The sequence below is a fragment of the Saccostrea echinata genome, unplaced genomic scaffold (assembly GCF_033153115.1).
Source record: "Saccostrea echinata isolate AGI-Se365-2 ecotype Australia unplaced genomic scaffold, CSIRO_AGI_Sech_v1 ptg000004l, whole genome shotgun sequence".
Lineage (NCBI taxonomy): Eukaryota > Metazoa > Mollusca > Bivalvia > Ostreida > Ostreidae > Saccostrea > Saccostrea echinata.
This window is the reverse complement of record NW_026889753.1, coordinates 7,406,549-7,429,957: the sequence shown is the minus strand read 5'-3', so window position 1 is coordinate 7,429,957 and position 23,409 is coordinate 7,406,549. Positions and strand designations below refer to the sequence as shown.

Here is a 23,409-nt window from a genome sequence, read left to right as displayed (position 1 = left end):
CAACACTTACCTGAGTAACTTTGGCCCTGCTGTTCTTCACCAGATATTCCCCATTGTAATACTTATTGTGGCCCCACCCTACCCCCAAAGATCATAAATTATGAACTGGTATACTTTTCCACATTGAATAACAGTATATCAAATATGTCTCAAATTCTTTAATGAAATATGAAGATAACGAACAGTATAATCAATCTTAAAAGTCTATCGAAAGAATACAAATTTGGAGCACAGGAAATACGGAGCTTTAAAAAGAATGAGAGGTGGGATCAGGTGCCATGGAGGAGTAAGCATCCCCTGTTGCTAGAGCGCTTGACCGAGTAGGTAAGTTACAAAAAAAACTTGATTTCGACGTCGATGGAATTTTACACTACACGGTCATTGAGAATGGAAGTGAGATACAGCTATTTGGACATTAATCTTATTAGATGATCGTTAAAAATACAACTTGCAATGAAATTATTATTATTGAAAACATATCTAAGTTACAATGACTCTAAAACTAACATAGCTGCCGAAGGTGAAGAAATATTATATAGAAAGCAAACGGACTCGTTGAACTCTTGTAAATATATATATATATATATATATATATATATATATATATATATATATATATATATATATATATATATATATATATATATATATATATATATATATATATATATATATATATATATTAGATCGAGAAACGTCAAGAATGAATGAATTACTGTAAGATCAAGTAAAGTCAAGAATGAATAAATTACTGGAAAAAATAGAGATATTACTTTCTAAGCCAATACAGCAATTTTTTAGCAGTGAATGTCCTTAACAGGGATCTTTAATAACTACATCTTATTTGGTTGATATACCTACTTCGTTGACAAATTCCATTCCTACACTCATGTCCAGATGAACAAGGGTACTGTTGGAAGCGACATGATGCTGTTTTGAAAGTTAAGAATATCTTTACAAATTTGAATGAATATTCAAATTAATTAATTTTTATGTATATCTAGCACGATGAATAAAACCAAACTCAGGTTTACCTCCAGGTCTCAGTACGCATTGACCATCTTCACAGAAGGTGTCAGGGTGCTCGTTATGACAAGGTAGAATCTATAATATATAAATCTAATTGATATACTTAGATATGGCTATTTCATATTTTGTATATGTTCATATCTACACGTAACTATGTCATTTACCTTTGTTCAGCAATATTTTCACAGCTGTAAGCATCGTTTGAAAATAAGGATTAATAACCATTGAAATATATTTAACCCTCAAGTTATATTATTTTGGCATTAGAAAGTAAGCCACATAAAAAAAATATTATCTGTTTTTTTTATCTGAATTATTATGCAACCAGAATATCGACCCTGCACATAAAAGTTTATCACATAAGTAAAAAAATAATGTGTTTTGGTAATGAAATTCATAAAGATATCTTACCGGACATGATGTTGATACTGAAATGAACAATAATACCAAAAGTAAAATATAGGAATCACTAGTTAAATATATTTTTCAATATCATCATTACTCAGTGTATTTATAAAATATCTGTGAATTTACTCAATTTACTCATGCTTTAGATGGTATCATTCTCACAGAAACAATTTTATTGTTATATTCTCCAAAACCAAGAATAATTATCATCATGTATCTAACATTCTTGTTTGACTAAGTTTCTGGCACATTTGTATGAAAACTGGTATACTTTTCCATTTTGATTAACAGTATATCAAATATGTCTCAAATTCTTTAATGAAATAATGCTCTGCTCCTATTTTGTATTGTTTGACAGACTTTTGAGCTTGAATACTGTTCGTTATCTCCATATATTTCATGAAGATAACGAACAGTAATCAATCTCAAAAGTCCTTTGAAACAATACAAATTTGGAGCAGAGCAAACATGGAACTCTAAAAAGAATCAGAGGTGGGATCAGGTGCCATGGAGGAGTAAGCATCCTCTGTCGTCTGGTCACACCCGCCGTGTGCTCATTGTCATGATCGAGCAAACGGAAAAATTTGTGGACAATTCAGTGTTTAACAAATGTCCTAACAATAAGTTTGAAAAACGTCGGTCAGTATTCGACTTTATGAAAGATTGTATGTGCTGACAAGGTCATTGTATCAACCATAGAACTTGCAAAGTGATGACTTCATACGAGGCTGTTGATATCCTTATTTCATTAACTTGTTTGTCAATAGCTTGCCTCGTTTAAAAAATTGTTGGTACCTAGATCTTGCTCTTGCGTATCGAATCAACTAGGAGATATTAACCCCATATGCAGGCGATAAGGGCATATTGCTACACAAGTAAGAGAAGCTGACGATAGAAAAGTTGAAGTCATCACGTTTATCATTAAGTTTTGTTGTAAAGTTACCATTAACGTCTTTTTCTAGTAAAATATCTAAATATGAAATAGGTATGTAAAACTCTATGGTATCTTTTAAATCAAGTTCATAAGGATATACAGATATATATATATATGAATGAAAGTACATGTAATTACACATGTATTGTAAATTGATAATACGTCGTCGATATATCTAAATGTCGAGTCGAAGGTCACAGCAAGTGTCTTTTTCTGAGATATAAGTTTTTTGAATAAATTCTGCTTCATATGAATTAAAATAAGTCTGCTAATAACGGGGTGCAATTAGACTCGTTGAAATTCCGTCAGATTGTTGGAAGACCTGATTTCCAAAAACTACATAGATATTATAAATCAGAAACTCAAGCATCTATTCTCAAAAATCTATTTCAGGGTTCACGTACTTGTGTGTATAATCAGGATGTTTATTTTAAATTTTTGTTTTAAATAATTCCGTAAATGACCAATGACAAGGTAAGTAAATTTTTGAGTTCCATTTTTATTGAAAAGGCAGCTGTCTACAAAGTCAAAGAGCCTGGATATTAATATAGTGACTTAATTGATTTTGGTATAATTTTATGATTTCAAATTTTCTATAAAAGTTCCTTGGATTTTTTTTTAATATCCACATCTGATTCTCAACACTTTTCCTATATATTGTTGAACAGTTCTCTTGAATTTTCTCCTTTACTACTGTTAGTATTTAAGTGACGAGTAAAGTAAAAAGGTTTGGTAGGACATTTAATGCCGCTACCTATCTTTGTTTGTAATGTTTTTTTATGTAATTAAGGTATGGTAATACAAATACAAATTGTTGGGAATATTAAAAATATTTAAAACGGACATATGCGTTTGAAGAATTTCCTCCTAAGACAGGGCGCTATGGCCGAGTTGGATTTCCACCTGCAGAATTAATTCCCAGTTCCTCTAAAATACAACTAAAATAATGAGCCTTAATTGACGACGTACATTTTCACGCGTTGGAAAACATGATCTCAAAGCCCTGCAAACGCTAACTTCCGTTTCCCACCTACATTTTACGCACTCATATTTCAACATGTTTGGAATTTTGATATTAAATCTTCTTTTTTTTTAAATCCAAAGTTGACTTCATTAATGATTAATAATAGTTTTTTTTTTTTTAAATATTTTCTGTTTCCATTGATTTCTATTGTGAAAAAAAATTATTATAAATATCATATAAACTTTTGAAACATAAGTTGGAGGTAGGCGATTTGCAGTTCTTTCCGTGGATAGAATAGATGGACTTAAGAGTCCTAAAAAATGCAGGGCTCTAATTGGCGAATGATCTAGTCGCCATGGCGCCTAAAAATTATGACTGCCGCCTAAATTTTTTCTATAAGTCGCCAAATTGGCGACCATTTTAAATTGACTTGGTGATCGTCAAATTACTGAACTATAAACATTTTCAATTTTTTTTAAAGAGTAGAAAAGAAGTTTAAAAGTTAGCATTTGACAAGTCTCTATATATTGACTAATATCAGTTTTTAAATTGGCGCCTAAGAAAAAATTGCCTGGCGACTAAAAATTAGCATTGGCGACTAAATATTTTGGATAAGAAGCCAGTTGGCGCCTAAATTTTAGAGGTCACATAGAGGCCTGAAATGTAAATTGAAGTTTCATAATATGATTATTTCTTCCCATAATATAAATCACCGATATCTCAACTGTGTATTTTCAATACATATTTGAATTAAAAAATTCTATTTAAGGATGACCAAATCAAAATCTAAGGCAAGAGGCTCGAGATTTCTTGAAAATCAATAAATAATCAGTCGTGCTATTTTAATCGTCTTGATGCATAGTCAGTGCATGTTTGTCGGATGTTCTCAAGAAAACTGTAGTTGTATATTGAATAAAATAATGTCATATTAAAGGGAGAAGAGTCAACAGACATGCATTTATACTAAACTTTACAATACATGTTCATAACAAACTTGTCTATTGTAATAACTATGTTAACCAGGATTTGACTCCGATTGACCTTTTTAATAATACAATTCATCACGTGGTGTCCAGCTGCGTATGTACTTATGAAAACAATTATTTTGGTCTAAATCAGGTCTGAGAGCGTGTTTGGGTGGTGAGTCATTTGCAGAAATGCACAAATGAAATATCCTCACATATTTACAAGAGAAGTCTTTTAACTTCAAATTGAAATCGCTGTAATTGTTGTATACGATACCATACGCTTGTTCGAGTTTTAGAGAGAGACATGAGATGACCGATAGCCCCGACTCCTAAAGTATCATTAAGTGCCCCCAAAACCACTCCGGGTAGATGTCAAATCCGAACAGCGACACTGATGTATCGTTGCTTCAATTTTGATTCATAACACCAAGACATAACTTGTATGCAAATGTTATATGGAATATAATCATGTATATGTAGATCTTGCTAATGTTTATAAAATATTTTGCATTCACTTCATTTACAGAGTGGTAGAGGATTAGCAAAAATACCCAAAACAGGGCGTTAATTCCACTCATTCTTTGATACAGTGTGTTAACGTGCACACAAGAAAATACAAGAAATCTTCGCAATCTTCTACCCGTGGATGGCATAGAAACTGTGATATCGCAAGGATCTCATGAAAAAGTACGTTTTCAGTATCTATAAGAAGGTTCAAAGTGCACCAAAATTCCAAATAGAAATTCACAAATATATTGATATTTCATGTGTAATTATGTTTCAAAAATTACGTACCAGTTTTTCAACACACAGAGGAATTTAGAGAGATTGATTGAAAATGAAAGACATTAATTTCTCGTGTAACCAATACCAAGTATGTTGACAAATATATCATTCGTCTTATGATGCATTTGAAAACTTACCAAAGTATACATAAGAGGGGTAATCAAAGAGCTCGCGAACTAGTTGAATTATTTTCTTAACAGAAATAAAATGTGGTTTCAGTGCTCATTATCTTTTTTAAGGAGCCCTCTCCGACTATAATACAAAACTTGTCATTGTTCTGCACATGCGCGAATCACTTGATCCAGGCGGTCACGTGACATGCTCCGTAGCGTTCTGTTCACAGAAGCTAAAAGCTTTTTCCAAGTCTTATATTTCTTAACATACAAGTTCTTTTTCATAACAAGAACAGTCCATCTGTGAGAAATGGCCAAATTTCGGCAATAGGGTGGGTGGAAAAGGACATCCCCTTCCCAGAATTAGCATGGTGATCATCAAAACCCGAGTCCTCTGTCTCGGAACTGTCATTTATCCAATGTGGATAAAGTATGGACGATCTCTTTTTATCATATCTCATATATTTAAAAACTGTAAACTACATTTTAGGGATTTAAAAATTATATTATTGTTAAGATGTTCAACTATTTTTCTAATTGTAACTTGGCGATTTTTCGTAACAAATTGCTCAACTAAGGACACATCTTTTCCTCAGCTTGCTTTCGCTGGGCAACAGAACAAACATAATTTTTAACCATCTTCCTGCCTTCACTGAAACAATCAATCCAATTAATGATTGAACTTCTGGTGAGTCTTTTGTCTTCATAAACCTTGTACAAATTATCATATTCTACTGCAAAGGAATTTCTAAGATATGCATTAAACTTTACAGCCGTTCGTTGCTCGAGCACGACTGGGTCAACCATATTTTGTTACAAGTCACCTACATATTGACGTCATTTTCACATTGTGACGTCACAAACACGGAGGAAAACAATATACAACACCTGCTATTTATAGAATTTATGTATGGCTTTATGTGTGCCAAATTTCATTCTGTTCTGAATTGTGGTTTTGTAAATATAGAGATAGTTGGCGAACTTTTTGATCACCCCTCGTATTCGTTTAAGTGACAAGGTGAAGATAACGAACAGAGATTGATCTCATAACCAGAAGTCTCTGATGAGACTGTAGCTCTACTGGTCTGTTTGTATAACAAAAGAAAAGTAGCACTTGGATTTGAAACATTGCAACATGCAACAATAAATAGAATTATGTATCTTAATGTAGTCTACTTTTGTGACAAGTTATATTGAAATCAAATGAAAACTAGGAGTAGTAGCGTTTTGAAAGTATTTCACGGAAATTTCTATTTTTAGTACCGGTAACCATGACAACACCACTCATCCAAATAAAAAAAAAACCGAAATACATATTATGTATCGTAGTGTATTCTAACTGTGTGCAAAATTAGATTGAAATCAGACCAAAATTGTAGGAGGAGTAACGTTTTAAAGGAATTTCACAGAAATTTCTATTTTAAGTAACCATGGCAACACTGTTCCTCGAAATCAAAAACCAATGCAATAAATTATGTATCTTAGTATAGTCTACTTGTATGCCTAATTATATTAGAAGCAGACTAAAACTGTAGGAGGAGTAGTGTTTTAAATGAATTTCACAGAAATTTCTATTTTTAGTAACCATGGCAACACCGTCCATCGAAATCAAAAATCGATGCACTAAATTATGTATCTTAGTGTAGTCTACTTGTGTGCCAAGTAACATTGAAATCGGACTAAAACTGTAGCAGGAGTAGTGTTTTAAAGGAATTTCACAGAAATTTCTATTTTTAGTAACCATGGCAACACCGTCCATCGAAATCAAAAACCGATGCACTAAATTATGTATCTTAGTGTAGTCTACTTGTGTGCCAAGTTATACTGAAATCGGACCAAAACTGTAGGAGGAGTAGCGTTTTAAAGGAATTTCACAGAAATTTCTATTTTTAGTAACCATGGCAACACTGTCCATCGAAATCAGAAACCGATGCACTAAATTATGTATCTTAGTGTAGTCTACTTGTGTGCCTAGTTATACTGAAATCGGACTAAAACTGTAGGAGGAGTAGCGTTTTAAAGGAATTTCACAGAAATTTCTATTTTTAGTAACCATGACAACACCGTCCATCGAAATCAAAAACCGATGCACTAAATTATGTATCTTAGTGTAGTCTACTTGTGTGCCAAGTTAGATTGAAATCGGACCAAAACTGTAGGAGGAGTAGCGTTTTAAAGGAATTTCACAGAAATTTCTATTTTTAGTAACCATGGCAACACCGTCCATCGAAATCAAAAACCGATGCACTAAATTATGTATCTTAGTGTAGTCTACTTGTGTGCCAAGTTATATTGAAATCGGACCAAAACTGTAGGAGGAGTAGCGTTTTAAAGGAATTTCACAGAAATTTCTATTTTTAGTAACCATGGCAACACCGTCCATCAAAATCAAAAACCGATGCACTAAATTATGTATCTTAGTGTAGTCTACTTGTGTTCCAAGTTATATTGAAATCGGACCAAAACTGTAGGAGGAGTAGCGTTTTGAAAAATTGTTTACAGACAGACGGACAGACAGACAGACAGACAGACAGACGGACGGACGACGGACACCTTACTATCGCATAAGCTCTTCTGGTCTCTGACCAGTAGAGCTAAAAATCAAGCAGGGAATAAAATACGAATCCCAGGAAATTTCAGAGGTGGGATCAGGTGCCTAGGAGGAGTAAGCATCCCCTGTTGACCGTGAGCTCTATGTATAGATCAGGTAGCAGGAACCTTCCGTAGTCAAATTTAGTAATAAAACCAAAGGCATAACAATTGGCATGAAACAAGAGAGCCAACATACGGCCCAATGACAGGTTGTATTTGCTAACAAGGTCATCATAACGACCATAGAATTTACGAAATGCTGACTTTAAATGAGTTTATTGAAATCTCTGTAACATCAACTTATCTGTCAGTAGCCTGCCTCGGTTAAAAAATTGATTGTACTCGGTGCATGCTCGTGAGTATCGAATAAGTTAGGAGATGTTAACACCTCATGCAGGTGATAGTATGATATTACTTCACAAATAAGGAAAGTTGACGACGGAAAAGCTTGTCATCTTGTTTGTCATACAATTTAGTTGTTAGTTTGCCTTTATCATCTATAGTTAGTAAAACATCCAAATATGAAACAGATGTTTAAGATCTTGTGGTGTCTTTTATATCAAAGTTCACTGAGATATATATAGTCGACATATGAATGAAAGTATGTATTGTTTATTGATAAGATGATTTATCTAAATGTCGAGTTAAAGGCCAAAGCAAGTGTTTTTTCTCATGTAAAACTTTTTGAATAAAGTCTTATTCATAGGAATATTAAAACAGGTAGGCTAATAAAGGAGCACAATTAGTGACCAACAGTTTGTTGGAAGACCTGGCCTCTGAAGACTACATAAATGTTGTCAATGAGGAACTCCAGCATCATTTTCAGATCAACTTCAGAGTACTTATGGAAGCTCTAAACACTAACATAAAGTGCTTTTTGGACTTGGCGAAAAATATATCATATAAAGGTATCCATATTGAGACTATTTAATTTATTTTCAATATAGGGTACCTGCCTTATTCACACAGGAAAAATGTTTAATGACAATGGACAATTCGTGAACAGAAATCACTCTTGTTTACTTAACTGGGAAAATCAATGGAAATTATGAATCCAATTACTTATTCTTGGTCTAATATAATGCTAAAAATATTTCAATCTATTACAAATTGTGTGGTTGACTGTATAAATAACTATTTATTTCTATTTTACTTCTAAGGGCAGATCACTCTAACTGCATAAAACTACCCTACAAGAGTACTCTTTAGTGTGCAGTGTTTAGAGCATCCTTATGTGTAGAATCAGAGTAGTTTTTAACAAAGTAATTTTTTTATGACCAATAACAGATATAACAGAGATACGAAAATTTTCGACTTCCATTATTATTGAAGATGCAGTTGCCTATATAATATCAAAAAGCTTAGTTTTTAATTTATCATGAGGAATTGTTGTATAAAGTGTAGAAAAGTCGTACGTCTTGATGTTACTGAATTTTGAAAAAATTGGCGATTTTAAATTTCTAAAAGTTCTATGGAGTTTTTTTGAGAATCCACAGAATGATCGAACCCATCTTGGTTGACTTGAATATTAAAAGTATTAAATACTGAAATGTGATTTTGAAGGATTACATCTTTAGAAAGTGAGCTGCGAGTATAAGTTGGATTTCCAGACGTGGAGTTAAAACCAAGATCTCCTAACATACAGTTATAATAATGAACCTTACTAACAAAGACGACATTGTTACAAGCCTTGGAACCAAAACATATTGTTCATGAAGTCTTTTTAATTCTTTTATCACCTCCGATCTTATACTAAATCATACGAGGGTTGTTCGGAAAGTTCGTGGACTTCTGTCATATCTTTTTTTATTTAACGCCATATTATATCCAAATTTGGTAGAAATATTTCAACAATAAATTCAAATGGTTTGTATTAAAATTTTTAAAATATCTTGATTTATTTCAAACTAATTAGTAGTTTAAAAACTGGGAAATTGGTTTGCGGAGCAAGTCAAAATTAAGTAATTTACAAACAATACACTAATTAATGTCTGTAGTCATATCCTTTGTAATATGGCTCAAAAAAAATCTAGACGATAAAATTAAGAATTGTTACATCGTTTCATATTCCAAATTATGACTTGATAGTTTGCTTCATGGAAAAGAAATCAATTTCTGAAGATAGGTAGTCCTCATTGAAAAAGGCAATAAATGTGACGTCGAAGAACGTCACGGAGCAGCAGTTCAAGATTCAATTTTGAAATTATGCTACTGGAACAATTGTTAACTAAATGAATTTCAATTGATAGAGACACGTTTTAAATGAGCAGATATTGGACCAGACTGTGTGAAATGTATAGGGAGAATATTTTGAGAACCTCGTGACAATATATTTTTGACGTTATAATGGTGTTTAGTTTGCTCCGGGGTTATTAAACATGTTGATTTAAAATAAAGTAAATTGATTTCTATTAAATTGAATGGAATGAAACTTCACACATCAACATAATAAATATTTTTACATATGATAATGTGCTTACATTAAATTTCTTGAAAGTAGTATAACGAGAATTGACATTGTCCACGAACTTTTCGAACAACCCTCGTACAATGCAAGTCTTCAAAATCGTATTTCGATAATATGTTTATAAAGTTTTTTGTGGTATTTAGATCCATGTTTCTCTACCATTAAGTCACTAGACCAGAGTTGTACTCATAAATTCCTTTTTTTCTTTTTTTTTTTTTTTTTTTGCTGCTGTATTCTTTTTTACTTTGTTGACATTTTTAAACCATAAGTCTCTGATGAGACTGTAGCTCTACTGGTCTGTACGTATAAAAAAAGTAGCACTTGGATTTGAAACTTTGCAACTTGTATTAGTAAATAGAATTATGTATCTTATGTAGTCTACTTCTGTGCCAAGTTATATTGAAATCAAACGAAAACTGTAGGAGGAGTAGCATTTCTATTTTTAGTAACCATGAAAACACCATTCACTGAAATCAAAAACCGAAATACATATTATGTATCAAGGTGTACTCTAATTGTGTGCCAAATTAGATTGAAATCAGACCAAAACTGTAGGAGGAGTAACGTTTTAAAGGGATTTCACAGAAATTTCTATTTTTAGCAACCATGGCAACACCGTTCATCGAAATCAAAAACATATGCACTAAATTATGTATCCTAGTGTGTGTAGTCTACTTGTATGCAAAGTTATATTAAAATCAAACCAAAACTGAAGGAGGAGAGGTGTTTCTAAGGAATTTCACAGAAATTTCTATTTTTAGTAACCATGGCAACACCTTTCATCAAAATCAAAAAACGATGCACTATATCATGTATCAAAGTAAAGTCCACTTGTGTGCCAAGTTATATTAAAATCAGACCAAAACTGTAGGAGGAACAGCGTTTTAAAAGAATTTCACAGAAATTTCTTTTTTTAGTAACCATGGCAACAACGTTCATCAAAATAAAAAACCGATGCATCAAGTTATTTATGATAGTGCAGTCTACTTGTGTTCCAATTTATATTGAAATCGGACCAAAACTGTAGGAGGAGTAACGTTTTAAAGGAACTTCACAGAAATTTCTATTTTTAGAAAACCATGGCAACACCGTTAATCGAAATCAAAAACATATGCAATAAATTATGTATCTTAGTGTAGTCTCCTTGTGTGCCAAATTATACTGAAATCAGACTAAAACTGTAGGAGTAGTAGCATTTTGAAAAATTGTTTACAGACAGACAGACAGACAGACGGACGGACGACGGACAACTTACTATCGCATAAGCTCTTCTGGTCTCTGACCAGTAGAGCTAAAAAGAAGAGAAATAAAATTGAACCACATTTTGACAATTTGATAGAGAAGGTTATTTGAGATTTTATACAGTTTAATGAGTCTTAAAATGCTTTAAATTCATTCATAAATTTTATATTTTGAGTAATACAGAATTGGTTAATTATAGTACAGTATGTATTAAATAACTCATATGTAAAACAAAAGTGTGTTCAAATAACGATCACACATGCCGTGAGCCATATGTATTTATAAGATATACAGAAACATTAGTAGTCAAATTTATTCCAGCCACTTAAATGTGACATTCTCAATTGTTAAATAAATGTACTTACCAACTGTCTGACACACTCCACTCTCGCAACGTTGTCCTAAAGGACAATTTTGCATCGAAAACTAAGAAAACAATCCAGAGATTTGTCTCATTATATCATAATTAAAATGGTATAATTAGTCTCTATCGTATATGCAGAATTACAAATAAAGATTTAAATGAAGAATTTATATATAAAAAAAATAAACTTACTGGAGGACAAAACTGTATCGGTGAAATCTGTGTTTGAACACTGGATAACAGAAGTAACAGGATACTCAAAAATAGAAACATCTCCACTCTATTGTACACTGTAGCTAGAAAATAAAACAAGAAAAAAAATCATTAAACATCCAATGTCATTGACAGAATTTTAAAATGAATGTCTTTAATTTCTAATGAAAGTGGACCTAGCTTAAGAAATCCGTTTCAGTAAACCAAATTATTACATTCTTTTAAATCTTCGTGATACCCATTTCGTATCGGTCGGAATTAAGCATAACTTGTTTGAAGAATTGCGAATGTTTCCTTAAAAATATCCTAGAAATGATAAAAGTTGAAGATGACATGTAAATTAAATTCTTTCTGATGACAAAACATAAGAATTTAATATTCGCATTCAATGAACATGTATGACCATTGAATCGATTTTCAAAAAAAAAAGTAATTTAAAACATATTTGTGTTTAGATTTGCATCGATGAAATGTGAAGATATCCAAAAGATAACATGCTCAAACATTTAATTAAGAAAGAAAGACCATAAAAAAACATAATAAAGTTGACTCAGAGTGGGAAAAAATACATATTTTTTTGCATAATTTATCATAAAACAGTTCACATGCCTCAGACTTGACTTATGGTAATGTGTATATATATATAGTTGTTTTATGTTCCCTGCAAATTTTGTAATCAACAACTACATAGTATTAATTCTATCGCATCAGTCCACGAACTTTTTGATAACCCCTCGTATATATATATATATATATATATATATATATATATATATATATATATATATATATATATATATATATATATATATATATATATATATATATATATATATATATATATATATATATAGATAGATAGATAGATAGATAGATAGATAGATAAGAGCCAATAGCCTAACAACCATCTCTTTGATCAAGCTTTACAATATATACATAAATCATAATGGGTTTTTTTTTTTAGATTAGCGGCCTTTTTAAGAAATGATGAACGATAATTGTTATGTTCAAGTGATGCAGCAGTAGCGTTAAGTTTTTTTTCTACTTTTACAATATGTTTATTGTTTTCTTAGCCGTCTTTTTTTTTTACAATAACGACGCTTCGAACAGAATCGTGTGTTTGATTTTAATAGCGCACAGGTGCATCAAAATAAAAAAAATAAACAAAGTACAGAAACATTTATAACCGCTTTTAAGTGTGAAGTTGACCAAAAAATTAAATTTTCATGAACGGAATAAAGTTCATAAATCAGTCCTTCGACATCATTATGTGCCTTTTTGTTATGTTTCTACTCCATCATTAAGACAGGCGAAGAAACTGAATTGTATAAACAAAGGAAACTTAATAATTAAAACATTTTTATCAAAGTATTCAAAAAAAATAAATAAATAAAAAATCCCCTTGGAAGTAGTGAAAAGATTTTCTTTTATTAATTATGATTTCTTTATGATACTTAAAAAAAAAGTTTACACAACATGGCGTTTCTGAATTTGTTTCCCATTAGAATCCTTCGGTAATACAGGAAATACATGAGGTGTTATTATCCCTTAGTAACTAAGTTATAGAGATAAATATATCCGAAAATATTTTTTTTATATCGAGATCGATGTGCTTTTTCGCGAGGGGATGTCCCACTTTAATCGCACGAGGTGCCCTTCTGGAACATCGACCCCCCACCCCCCACCTCTTTATGAAATTACTAGATCTACTCTAATATAGTTGAAAATAGCATGCAACTTCCCTCATGAATAATTATATACTAGTTGCTTGGAAGAAAAACAAATCTCAAGTTTATATGTGTCAAAACGATTAAGGTTATTTAAAAAATGTAGTTTTTCAAAGAAAGTTTGGAAACTGAATTTGACGCTTGCGACGTCATTACGTTTTAAGTAAGTGACGTCAACGTTCTTTTGAAGCGGCCTTACTAAAATGCTCATAAAATACTGAAAAAGTGAGATATTTCAAAAATTGATGTATATTTGCATTCAGAAAGAGTCAGGCTATCAAAATTTACAAAAAAGTCAATTTGTGAAATTTTACCTTAAGGGCCCTTTTCTCATGACGGCAGTCATATATATATATATATATATATATATATATATATATATATATATATATATATATATATATATATATATATATATATATATATATATATATATATATTAGGGATGTCAAAATATTTATTTTCCTTAGTCGATCATTCGATTGCATTATTCGAACGATAGTCGAATATTCGGAACATTTTCTGAAAATAAAATTTTATTTCATACTTCATTGGTACATACTCAGAAACCTTTTTACTTAAATCTATTTAAAAAGTAACATCAAAATTAATGCAACGTAACGCGTGGATAGCATGATTCTATGAAATAAATTTAGAAACCTAATTCTCCAAAATTTATTATTTCCCCATAAATAGAATTCAAAAATCGGCCTGTACATGCGGTCATTTTTTTTTATTAAGTAAAAGTTAAAAAATTGCCAGCCGATATTTTTTAAAGTTTATTTTGAAAAAAAATGGAGGGGGGGGGGGGCTATCAAAATGTCCTCCAACAGTTTAAAATGTAAGCGCATTGTTTTAATAATTATCGATGTATCAAAACAGGTTTATTCCTTGCATTTGAGCAAACTTAAAATAACAAAAGATAATTGTCCAATGAATAATTTTACAAACAAAGCCCATTATATTGGTTAATTTATTACAAAAACAACACAGACAGTTACTGACAATTAATTCTCGCAGTAGTGAAGCATTTATAATTGCTGTACTTTCTATACGTACATGGAAAATCTACCGTTTTTGTTGAGGAAAATTATCGACTGTCTATGAGAAAAGACTTTTTCTCATTTTTTGATGAGAATTCCATCTCATCTATCACTCATTTATTGCATTTATTTAGTTAAAATAATATTCGAATGTCGTTTCATTATTCGATCGTCGGTCCATTCGACTGATAGTCGAATAGTCGACTATTCGTTGACATCCCTAATATATATATATATATATATATATATATATATATATATATATATATATATATATATATATATATATATATATATATATATATATATATATATATATATATATATATATATATATATATATATTACAAAAAATACATAGATTAAAAAATACAAAACATACATCAGCATTGCTTTATATCATTCTACAGCTGTGTGCTAATTACGGTTAGCTCTGATGTTTTTGTTATTTTCCTTGCTAAATTTGCATGCCTCAATGTTGTGGAATTTGCCCATACGAAAAACCCCTTCTTAAGACGGTAGGAAAATATACATGTATACAGCTGTATTAGCTAAAGAATAGAGATGGTGTACGATATCGTGATTATTCCAATGCCTCCCCCCCCCCCCCAATGATAATGATAAAAGCCAATAAGGATTTCTTAATTGTTTATCCCTTCGTGAGCATATAACTTTTGCTTTGTTTAAAATGACATTTTCTTAGATTGTTTTGTTTCTTTTAGTTCGAGAAAAAGATTTCCAATATCCGTCATCGGTTATAACGTTTTGTCATTCGGTGTCTTTTCATGGTAAATAGTCGTGAAAACTTAGTCAACATGCTCGTTAAATGCATGCAATACTAATATCATCATATTGTATTATCTATATTTTCATTATGATGATGATGATGTTAAATACAAGACAATATTTTTCGTATTTTCTATTCTAGAGTATGGAAAGCCGTAGGGTACCCCCACATTATTATTATTTTTTCCTATATAATTACTAGTATACCAAAAATAATTATCTCTTCCAAAAATAAAAATCTTGCTTTTTTGACAACATTATTATTTTTTCCTGCAACAATTATAATCTTGTCTGTCAAACGTGTACACATTATTTTTATTTTCTCCTAAAATTATAATTATTTACACTTCACAATTATAATCTTACCAGTCAATGTGGACACATTATAATGTTTCGCCTCCAAAATATAATCTTGTCAGTCGCTGTCTACACACATTATTTTATTTCGCCTCAAAATTATAATAATTATTCTTACTTATATAATAATCATAATCTTGTCTGTCCATATGTACACATTATTTTTATTTCGCCTCAAAATTATAACAATTATATTCCACATACTAGAGAATTATATCTCAATTATCTGCATATAATCATTTATTTTTTCAATATTATATTTACACAGTTGTAAATGTCGCCAAAATACGTTTCATTAAATCAACTCTTTTCCCTTATCCTGTTAGATTGAATAATTTAAGTTTTAAAATTTCAAGAATTGTCATTTAGGTTTGGCTAAAAATATACCTCTTACAAAATATTTACAAGTTCTAGACCATATCATCTTGTTTAAAAGAAAATATCTTTCTCCCATTTTATTCTTTAAAACTTATTTTCAATTTAGCAATACTCTACTTCTGAGAATTTATTATGATTATTTTACACTTTTTAAAAACTTCGACATTTTCTCTTATTCGGAGTAGGGATGGGGTAATTAAAATGAGCGATTGTTATTTACTGAAATTAAAAACATTTTTAGAAGTAATTGAAAGTATTTGTAATTGAGTTTGCTTTCAATTACATGTCATTTTTTTTTCAAATACATTTAAATTACATTTCAAATATTTTATTTTTCAAGTTAAGTATTAAAAAAGGTGTTTTACAATGATGCACACCGGTACTGTTGAGTTTGTGTTTATTCAACAATTAAATGCTTATAATTTTTATACAGCATAAACACACTGCCCAGGGCAATAGGAAAGGTCGAATTTAACAATATTGCTGTTTCAACATATCCATTTATTTGTTCTTCAAAATTTGTAGGAATAAAACTAAAGTAATTGATAAATATTTAATTACATTCTTCAAAGTAATTGGGAGTATTTAATTACATTTGTTAAAAATCAATTTAATTGTAATTGCAAGTAAATGATAAAATTATCAATGTATTTGAAAGTATTTAGTTACATTTTCAAGTAATTGACCCCAACCCTGATTAAGATTATATAAATGAAAGTATGGTATCTTAAATATTTATAAGACCGTTTTTGTAGTCATATTGTCAGCATTTGCAAAACATGAACTTTGATTTGATGGTGAAATATTTTGAGAAATTTAGTGCACATTAATTTCCATTATCATTATGCTTGCAATATTACACTTTTTTAAATGCACTGCTATTTTTATGTCAATTTATCGTACGGGGGGGGGGGGGGGGGTAGTCGTTATTCTTCCTAATATGACGTAAATCCATTCCGAACCTTCGAGACCTGTATCAAAACAGAAAATTGGGGTTTAGGATATAATGTTTTACTGCTCGCAACGTCCTTGAAAGGAATGGCACTTATGCATTTTTATATAAAATGCGTAACGTAATGATGTTTGTAAGGCTATCGTCAAAATTGCTAACTTATGATTATTTTTTTTCCCTGATTGTTTCTGTTAATCTCTAAAAGGTTATGGTAGAGATAACGAACAGTGATCGATCTCATAAAAATCTAAAATCAATACAAATTTGTGAGAAGAGCATAAAACACGAAACCCTGCTAATTCCAGAGGTGGGATCAGGTGCCTAGGAGTAGGCATCCCTTGTTGACCGGTCACACCCACCCTGATAAAGTAGACGGAACATTAGTCAAATTCATTATAAAAACAAAGGTCCAACGATTTGGTATGAAACACGTTAGTCACCATAAGGCCCAAGAAAAGGCTATTTTTCTCGTAAATTTTGATGAAAAAATGAAGAAAAAAAAGTATATTCCTGTAATTCAACAAAATTGCAGTTGTTTTGAAACATTTTCTGTCAGAAGATAAAGAGAACACGCCTGAAAACAGCTTTCAGTGTCAAAATTATTTAATCTACTTGGATGATGTCTGGGTAAGTTTGACGCTTTTAAAAGTCTGAGAAAAATTCAAGAACTAAAGTCCACTTGTTCTAAGGAAAATTTTTCCAAACATCACAAAAGTAAATACTAAATATGTAAATTATATGAATACTAAGTATATAATATATTTTCAAAGTTAATTATTATTATTATAATAATTATTTTTATTATTATTATTTCTCAATAGTGTTTTTAAAAGTGATAAATGTCATATTAATATGGTACCGGTCACGGTAGCCTAATGGTAGGGCGCTCGCTTCGTGATCGGGAAGCCCGTGTTCGATTCTCGTTCGCCGCGCAGCGTCAAACTTAAGGCGTAAACATAGGTAGTGACTGTTCCTTTGCCGAGCGCCCGGCACTAGGAGTGAAAGTCACGGGTCTTTCGGATGAGACCTTAAAAACCGAGGTCCCGTGTCAAGGTAGGCGTTGGCACGATAAAGAACCCTCACTGCTCAATGGCCATGAGTGCCGAGCATAAGTCTAAATTTGAAGCCCTTCACCGGCATACGGTGACGTCTCTATATGAGTGAAAAATTCTCGAATGGGACGTTAAACAATTTACAATCAATTAATCATATTATATATAATACGCATAGCAAAAAGGAAAGTTCTGAACATAGCAACTCTAAATTTTCCTCATAATTTAGAATTTGGGTATTTCAAACATTTGCAACCAAAATTAGTCCAAAAATGTATCCTAATCCATGCATCTAATTTTTGTTAGAAGCAAATGTCTTTAAGCATTACAGGGCTACGGACTGATTTTTCTCACTTGTATACAGTATTGATAGCAAATTCTTTCTTTGTAAGGCAGTTTAACGTTAGTAATTTTGTCTCATTTTTATGAAAAGACATTTGAATCATATTGATTTCCCTTCGAGATGCATTAATATTATACCAATAAATCTTGTTCTACAAATAATTATCTATTTTCATCACATGTGATATTATCCCTAAAATTTTGAGCATCAAATTTCATAACGTTCCGACCACTGAAAAGAAAATTATAAGGGTCTGAGAAGCCATCTCATGAAAGAACGAAACATGAATTTTAGCTTCCAATTTTTACAAGTTTGTACCCTTTAACATATTTTTCAAAAGTGTTTCTTCGTTGAGTTGGCTTTTGTAAATAATGAATTACAAATAATTAAAGAAATATATGTGTTGGGTAAAAAAAGCAATATCATGTGCCTGAAATAAATAATGGTAGACATTAATATAGCATAGCTGACGACCTTTAGATGACATTACTATAAATGTACTAACAAATGTTTTTAAAACGACTTCAATTCATCACAGATGAGATGTTAGGGTAAGTAAATAAAATAATACACAATTAATAAAACAATCCAAAAAAGAGAAATGAAGGCTTGAAGTAATAATAAGAATCTTTGAAAATAACTACATGTACATTTGAGTCAACAACATATGTGATCAACAACGATCATTTTTTCATTCCCTTTTAAGCTGTTTATTTTGATTAAATTATCCAAATTAAACATCTTTACTAAATTATTCAAAATTAAATCATCTTTATACATTCCCTAATTTTTCTCTGACTATGCATGAGAGATAAAATTTAAAAAATAAAAAAGCCAAATTCTTTCAGCGCATTTATCCGCCAACCCTAATATCTTTACATGTATATTATACCATGATATAGTGTGGCGATTTGAGATTGAGAATTCACAAAATATTCCCGTATCTACATCTTTCATAGATAATACTGCAAATGTTTAGTGAAACCAGAAAAATGCCGAATTATCCTATTTGCATGTCAATATGCCATTTCTCAACAAATAAAGAAATATTGAAATCATTGTATAACCTCAAATGTCAGATATACGCATAGCCGAACACAATCCTAGCGGAGATACAAAATAGTTATAGCTATGAAATGGAATATGTCATTTTAATAAATTAACTGTATTACAGATTTCTATATAGAGTTTGCAAAAGATGAAAGGACAAGGCGAGGATAACGAACAGTGAAGACGATATTCATTACGATAGTTAAGTAATAAATGTTAAAACATTACCTTTCTGTAGTAGACAACGTTTTAATCTTTAAAGATTTCGAGGGTATTTATATCTCATTCAATTAGCAAAAAAGTATTCGACCTTCCAACTAGATTTGATACATCATGGTCTGATACATGTATATTACATAACTGAAACGGATTTTTATGGATTTTCCATTTTTTTGAAATTTTAATGCAGAAAAATCCATAGGGTTTTTCATTTCATTCTAATTAGATAATCTGGAGTTTCCAAGGGTGTTATATTTTTGTCGATTTTACATTGTTTTAGATAGTACTAGGTATTTCACTGTCTTTAATATTATATTTTCTTAATTCTTATAAGAGATTTCAGCCTTCAAAATCTTCTGGTCTTAATTTGACCTTATTTCTTGTCTGTTTTAATGAAAGGTTCACTTTTAAAGCGATCAATTTAAAAAAAAAATGAGGCAAAATATTGACAAATAACAATTATAATATACAAAATTTCATTTAAAGTCAATATTTTCCAAATTCTATGATCGATACAATGACCTGGTTTGCAATGAAAGTTAAAGATAACGAACAGTAATCAATCTCAAAAGTCCATTGAAACGACAACTGCAACTACAATTTATGGTTAAGTCGAATACTGATATAAAAATGAGACTGATATCTTTTATGCAATTCTTATGGCAATGTTTTCACACTGAATTTTCCACGGATTTTTCCGTTTATCCGATCATGACAAAGAGCAAACGGTGGGTGTGACCTGTCGAAAGGGGAAGCTCACTCCTCCATGGCACCTGACCCCAATTCGCTAATACTCTGTTTTCAGAGGTTCGTATTTGCTCTACTCACTACATGCATTGTTTGATTGAACTTTGAGCATGATAACTGATTTATCTTCACATTTCATAAGGCCTACAATGACTTCTAATTTAAAATATTTTCCAAACTAAAACTGTATGATTCAACGGGTTTTGATCCAATTTAATGACTATGCGAAGCGAAGTTTAATTGTAGATAATACTAAAAGTGTATGACAAACGTTTTCCATTGTCAGCTTTCTTTTATTATGTATTAATATTCCACAGTCACCTATATATGGTGTTTGTGTCTCCCAACTCAATCACGGTAGGCTGGTGGTCAGGCATTCTATTCTTGATTGGGATGCTCGGATTCGACTCTTGTTCGCCGCACCGTTTCAAATTTAAGACAATTTCCTAAATTATTCAATACGTAAGAGCATACTTTGAGTACGATCAATGTTTTAACCGAGGCAGGCTACTTACAAAAAAGTTGATGTTACAGGAATTTCAACAACCTTGTTTATTAATTGTTTGTTTGTTTAACGTCCTTTCAAGAATTTTTCACTTATATTGAGACACCACCACTTGCCAATGGTGTGCTGCAAATTTAGACCTGTACTTGGCACTTACGGCCTTTGATCAAGACAGAGAATTCGCTATTGAATAAAAATAACTGCACATCTAATATTTTCTGCATTGTCCCATGAGTTTTGTTGGATTTTTTTAAAAATTGTTTACTTGCAAAAAAACAATAATTAATATTTTTTTCTTCCAGCAAGTCTAATTTACAATTATTAGCTTCACAAGCTATAAAGATTTATTCTTTAAAAGTACTTTCTGGATCCAGTGGGATAAATCATAAACAAATGCACTACTTTATTTCTATTCATTTTTCTAATCATTGACTTTTTTCTATTTGATATTCCCGATCCTAATGAATGCCTTTAGATCCAAAAGTAAGTAGGTAAGTGGGTATTAAGTAATTTATTTATTTACATGTATTTACGAGGGTTGTCCGGAAAAATCGTGGACAAGTAGTCTATACTAGAGCGAAAAACATTCAACACTGCTTTCTAATATTTTCCCTGCTCTTTAGTACATTTTTCATCAATATACATACAGTAGCAAATTTCAAAGAGTTACTAGTACATGCTCAAATAAACAAAATATGGGATTTAATGTTTTGTGTGGTATCACCTTACGGTGCACGGATGAATGTCAACGTCAAAATGTCAAAAGCAACGTCAGGTTTCATCTTCGCTTAAAAAAGTGGGATTAGCCGCACTTAAATTTCGGGAATTTTTGCCAACGCACACACTCTAGTTTGCCTTATTTCTCCAGAAACAGTCGAGTGACACACATGAGACCTTATGATAACTTGTATTAGTAAGGTATGGAAGGTACTCTCACCTTCACTGAACTAAATTGACAGTCTTTTTTTCGACGGTCTGCAATGAAAGGGTCTTTCGTTATTGCCAATATAGCTGATTGTCTGTAAGTTTTGATCTACCGGGGGACACGATAAAAAAGCGTTTAAAAATATGTCCATTCCACTCGAGTTTTAATGTTTTAGTGATATATGTTTTTTTTTCATATTTTGTTATCATTTAAAGTCTCTTAAGGCGTCATTACTCAGTGAACATATAACTGACCTGCTTTCCGGTGCGCCATAACGTCATCAAACGTCGCCATTTTTCGTGTGTTGCGTTTTTCACTTTCCTCATTTTAAAGTCCCGGAAAACTGATAAGAATTAAGCAAATTTCTTGAAATTTTTTTAAAAAACGACATAATAGATAGGGAAATATAAAAACATTTTTAATTTTTACCTTATCAATCCTGATTTTTTTTGGTCGTACGCCGTAGGATAATATCCTGTACACATTCAAGTATAATAAAATCCTTCGTTTTGCCTATAGTTTGTTAAAAATATTAAGATGTACTTAAATATGATTAATAAACATTTCGTGAAAATTTCAGCTCAGTGTGTGCATTATTTTTCGATAAAAACGCGATGTCCAAGATTTTACCGGACAACCGTGTACATTCTCAGGCAGTATATTAACAGGCAGTATAATATTATATAAAGTGATTACACCATATTCAAAATAAAAATTGAATTCAAAACATGTCTACTTCTGATCTACAGCTGTAAAATAAAAAAAAATAAGACGTAAAGAATCGAATAAAACACAAATGATCTTAGTCACACCAAGAGAATATAGGAATCCACAATTAAATGGATGACTTTCAGTCTAATTCAATTTATCATTTCTATTCTAGAACTTTCAAAAATCCCTCATCCATCATTAACCCTTTAACTACAATGGATTTTGCTCTTTTTTACTGGCTAAGAAAATTCTTCCCAGAAATACCAACAAATTGGCAAATAATAATTCCATTACAGAAGAGTGTCTGAAGCATGAATTAGTTTTTTTGCTATCCTGGTTAATGTATTTTCTTTGGTAGAAAGAGTTTATGCAATGACACTATGTACGTAAGTTTGGCTTTCCAGCTGTCTGATTTTCAACAAACAATTTTTCAAATCGCTTCTCCTCCTACAGTTTTCACCTGATTTCAAAAATCCTGGAATACATGTAAGGTACTCTAAGATACGCAATTCTTTGGTTATTTTTTTTTTTTTA

General features: G+C 31.1%; 1 protein-coding gene across 1 annotated transcript in view; it reads right to left on the bottom strand.

Annotated features, from left to right (window-relative positions):
- LOC133179450 (tenascin-X-like) overlaps window positions 1-12,159 on the bottom strand; it is a 28,565-nt gene extending 16,406 nt beyond the window's left edge. Inside the window, exons 1-5 of the mRNA XM_061314206.1 lie at window positions 12,060-12,159; window positions 11,869-11,929; window positions 1,441-1,457; window positions 1,035-1,104; window positions 862-930 (exon numbers count right to left, since the gene is read on the bottom strand). Of these exons, the coding sequence (XP_061170190.1) occupies window positions 862-930; window positions 1,035-1,104; window positions 1,441-1,457; window positions 11,869-11,929; window positions 12,060-12,140 (298 nt within the window). The 5' untranslated portion in view covers window positions 12,141-12,159. The remainder of the gene's footprint in view (window positions 1-861; window positions 931-1,034; window positions 1,105-1,440; window positions 1,458-11,868; window positions 11,930-12,059) is intronic.
- Window positions 12,160-23,409: the final 11,250 nt, after the last annotated feature.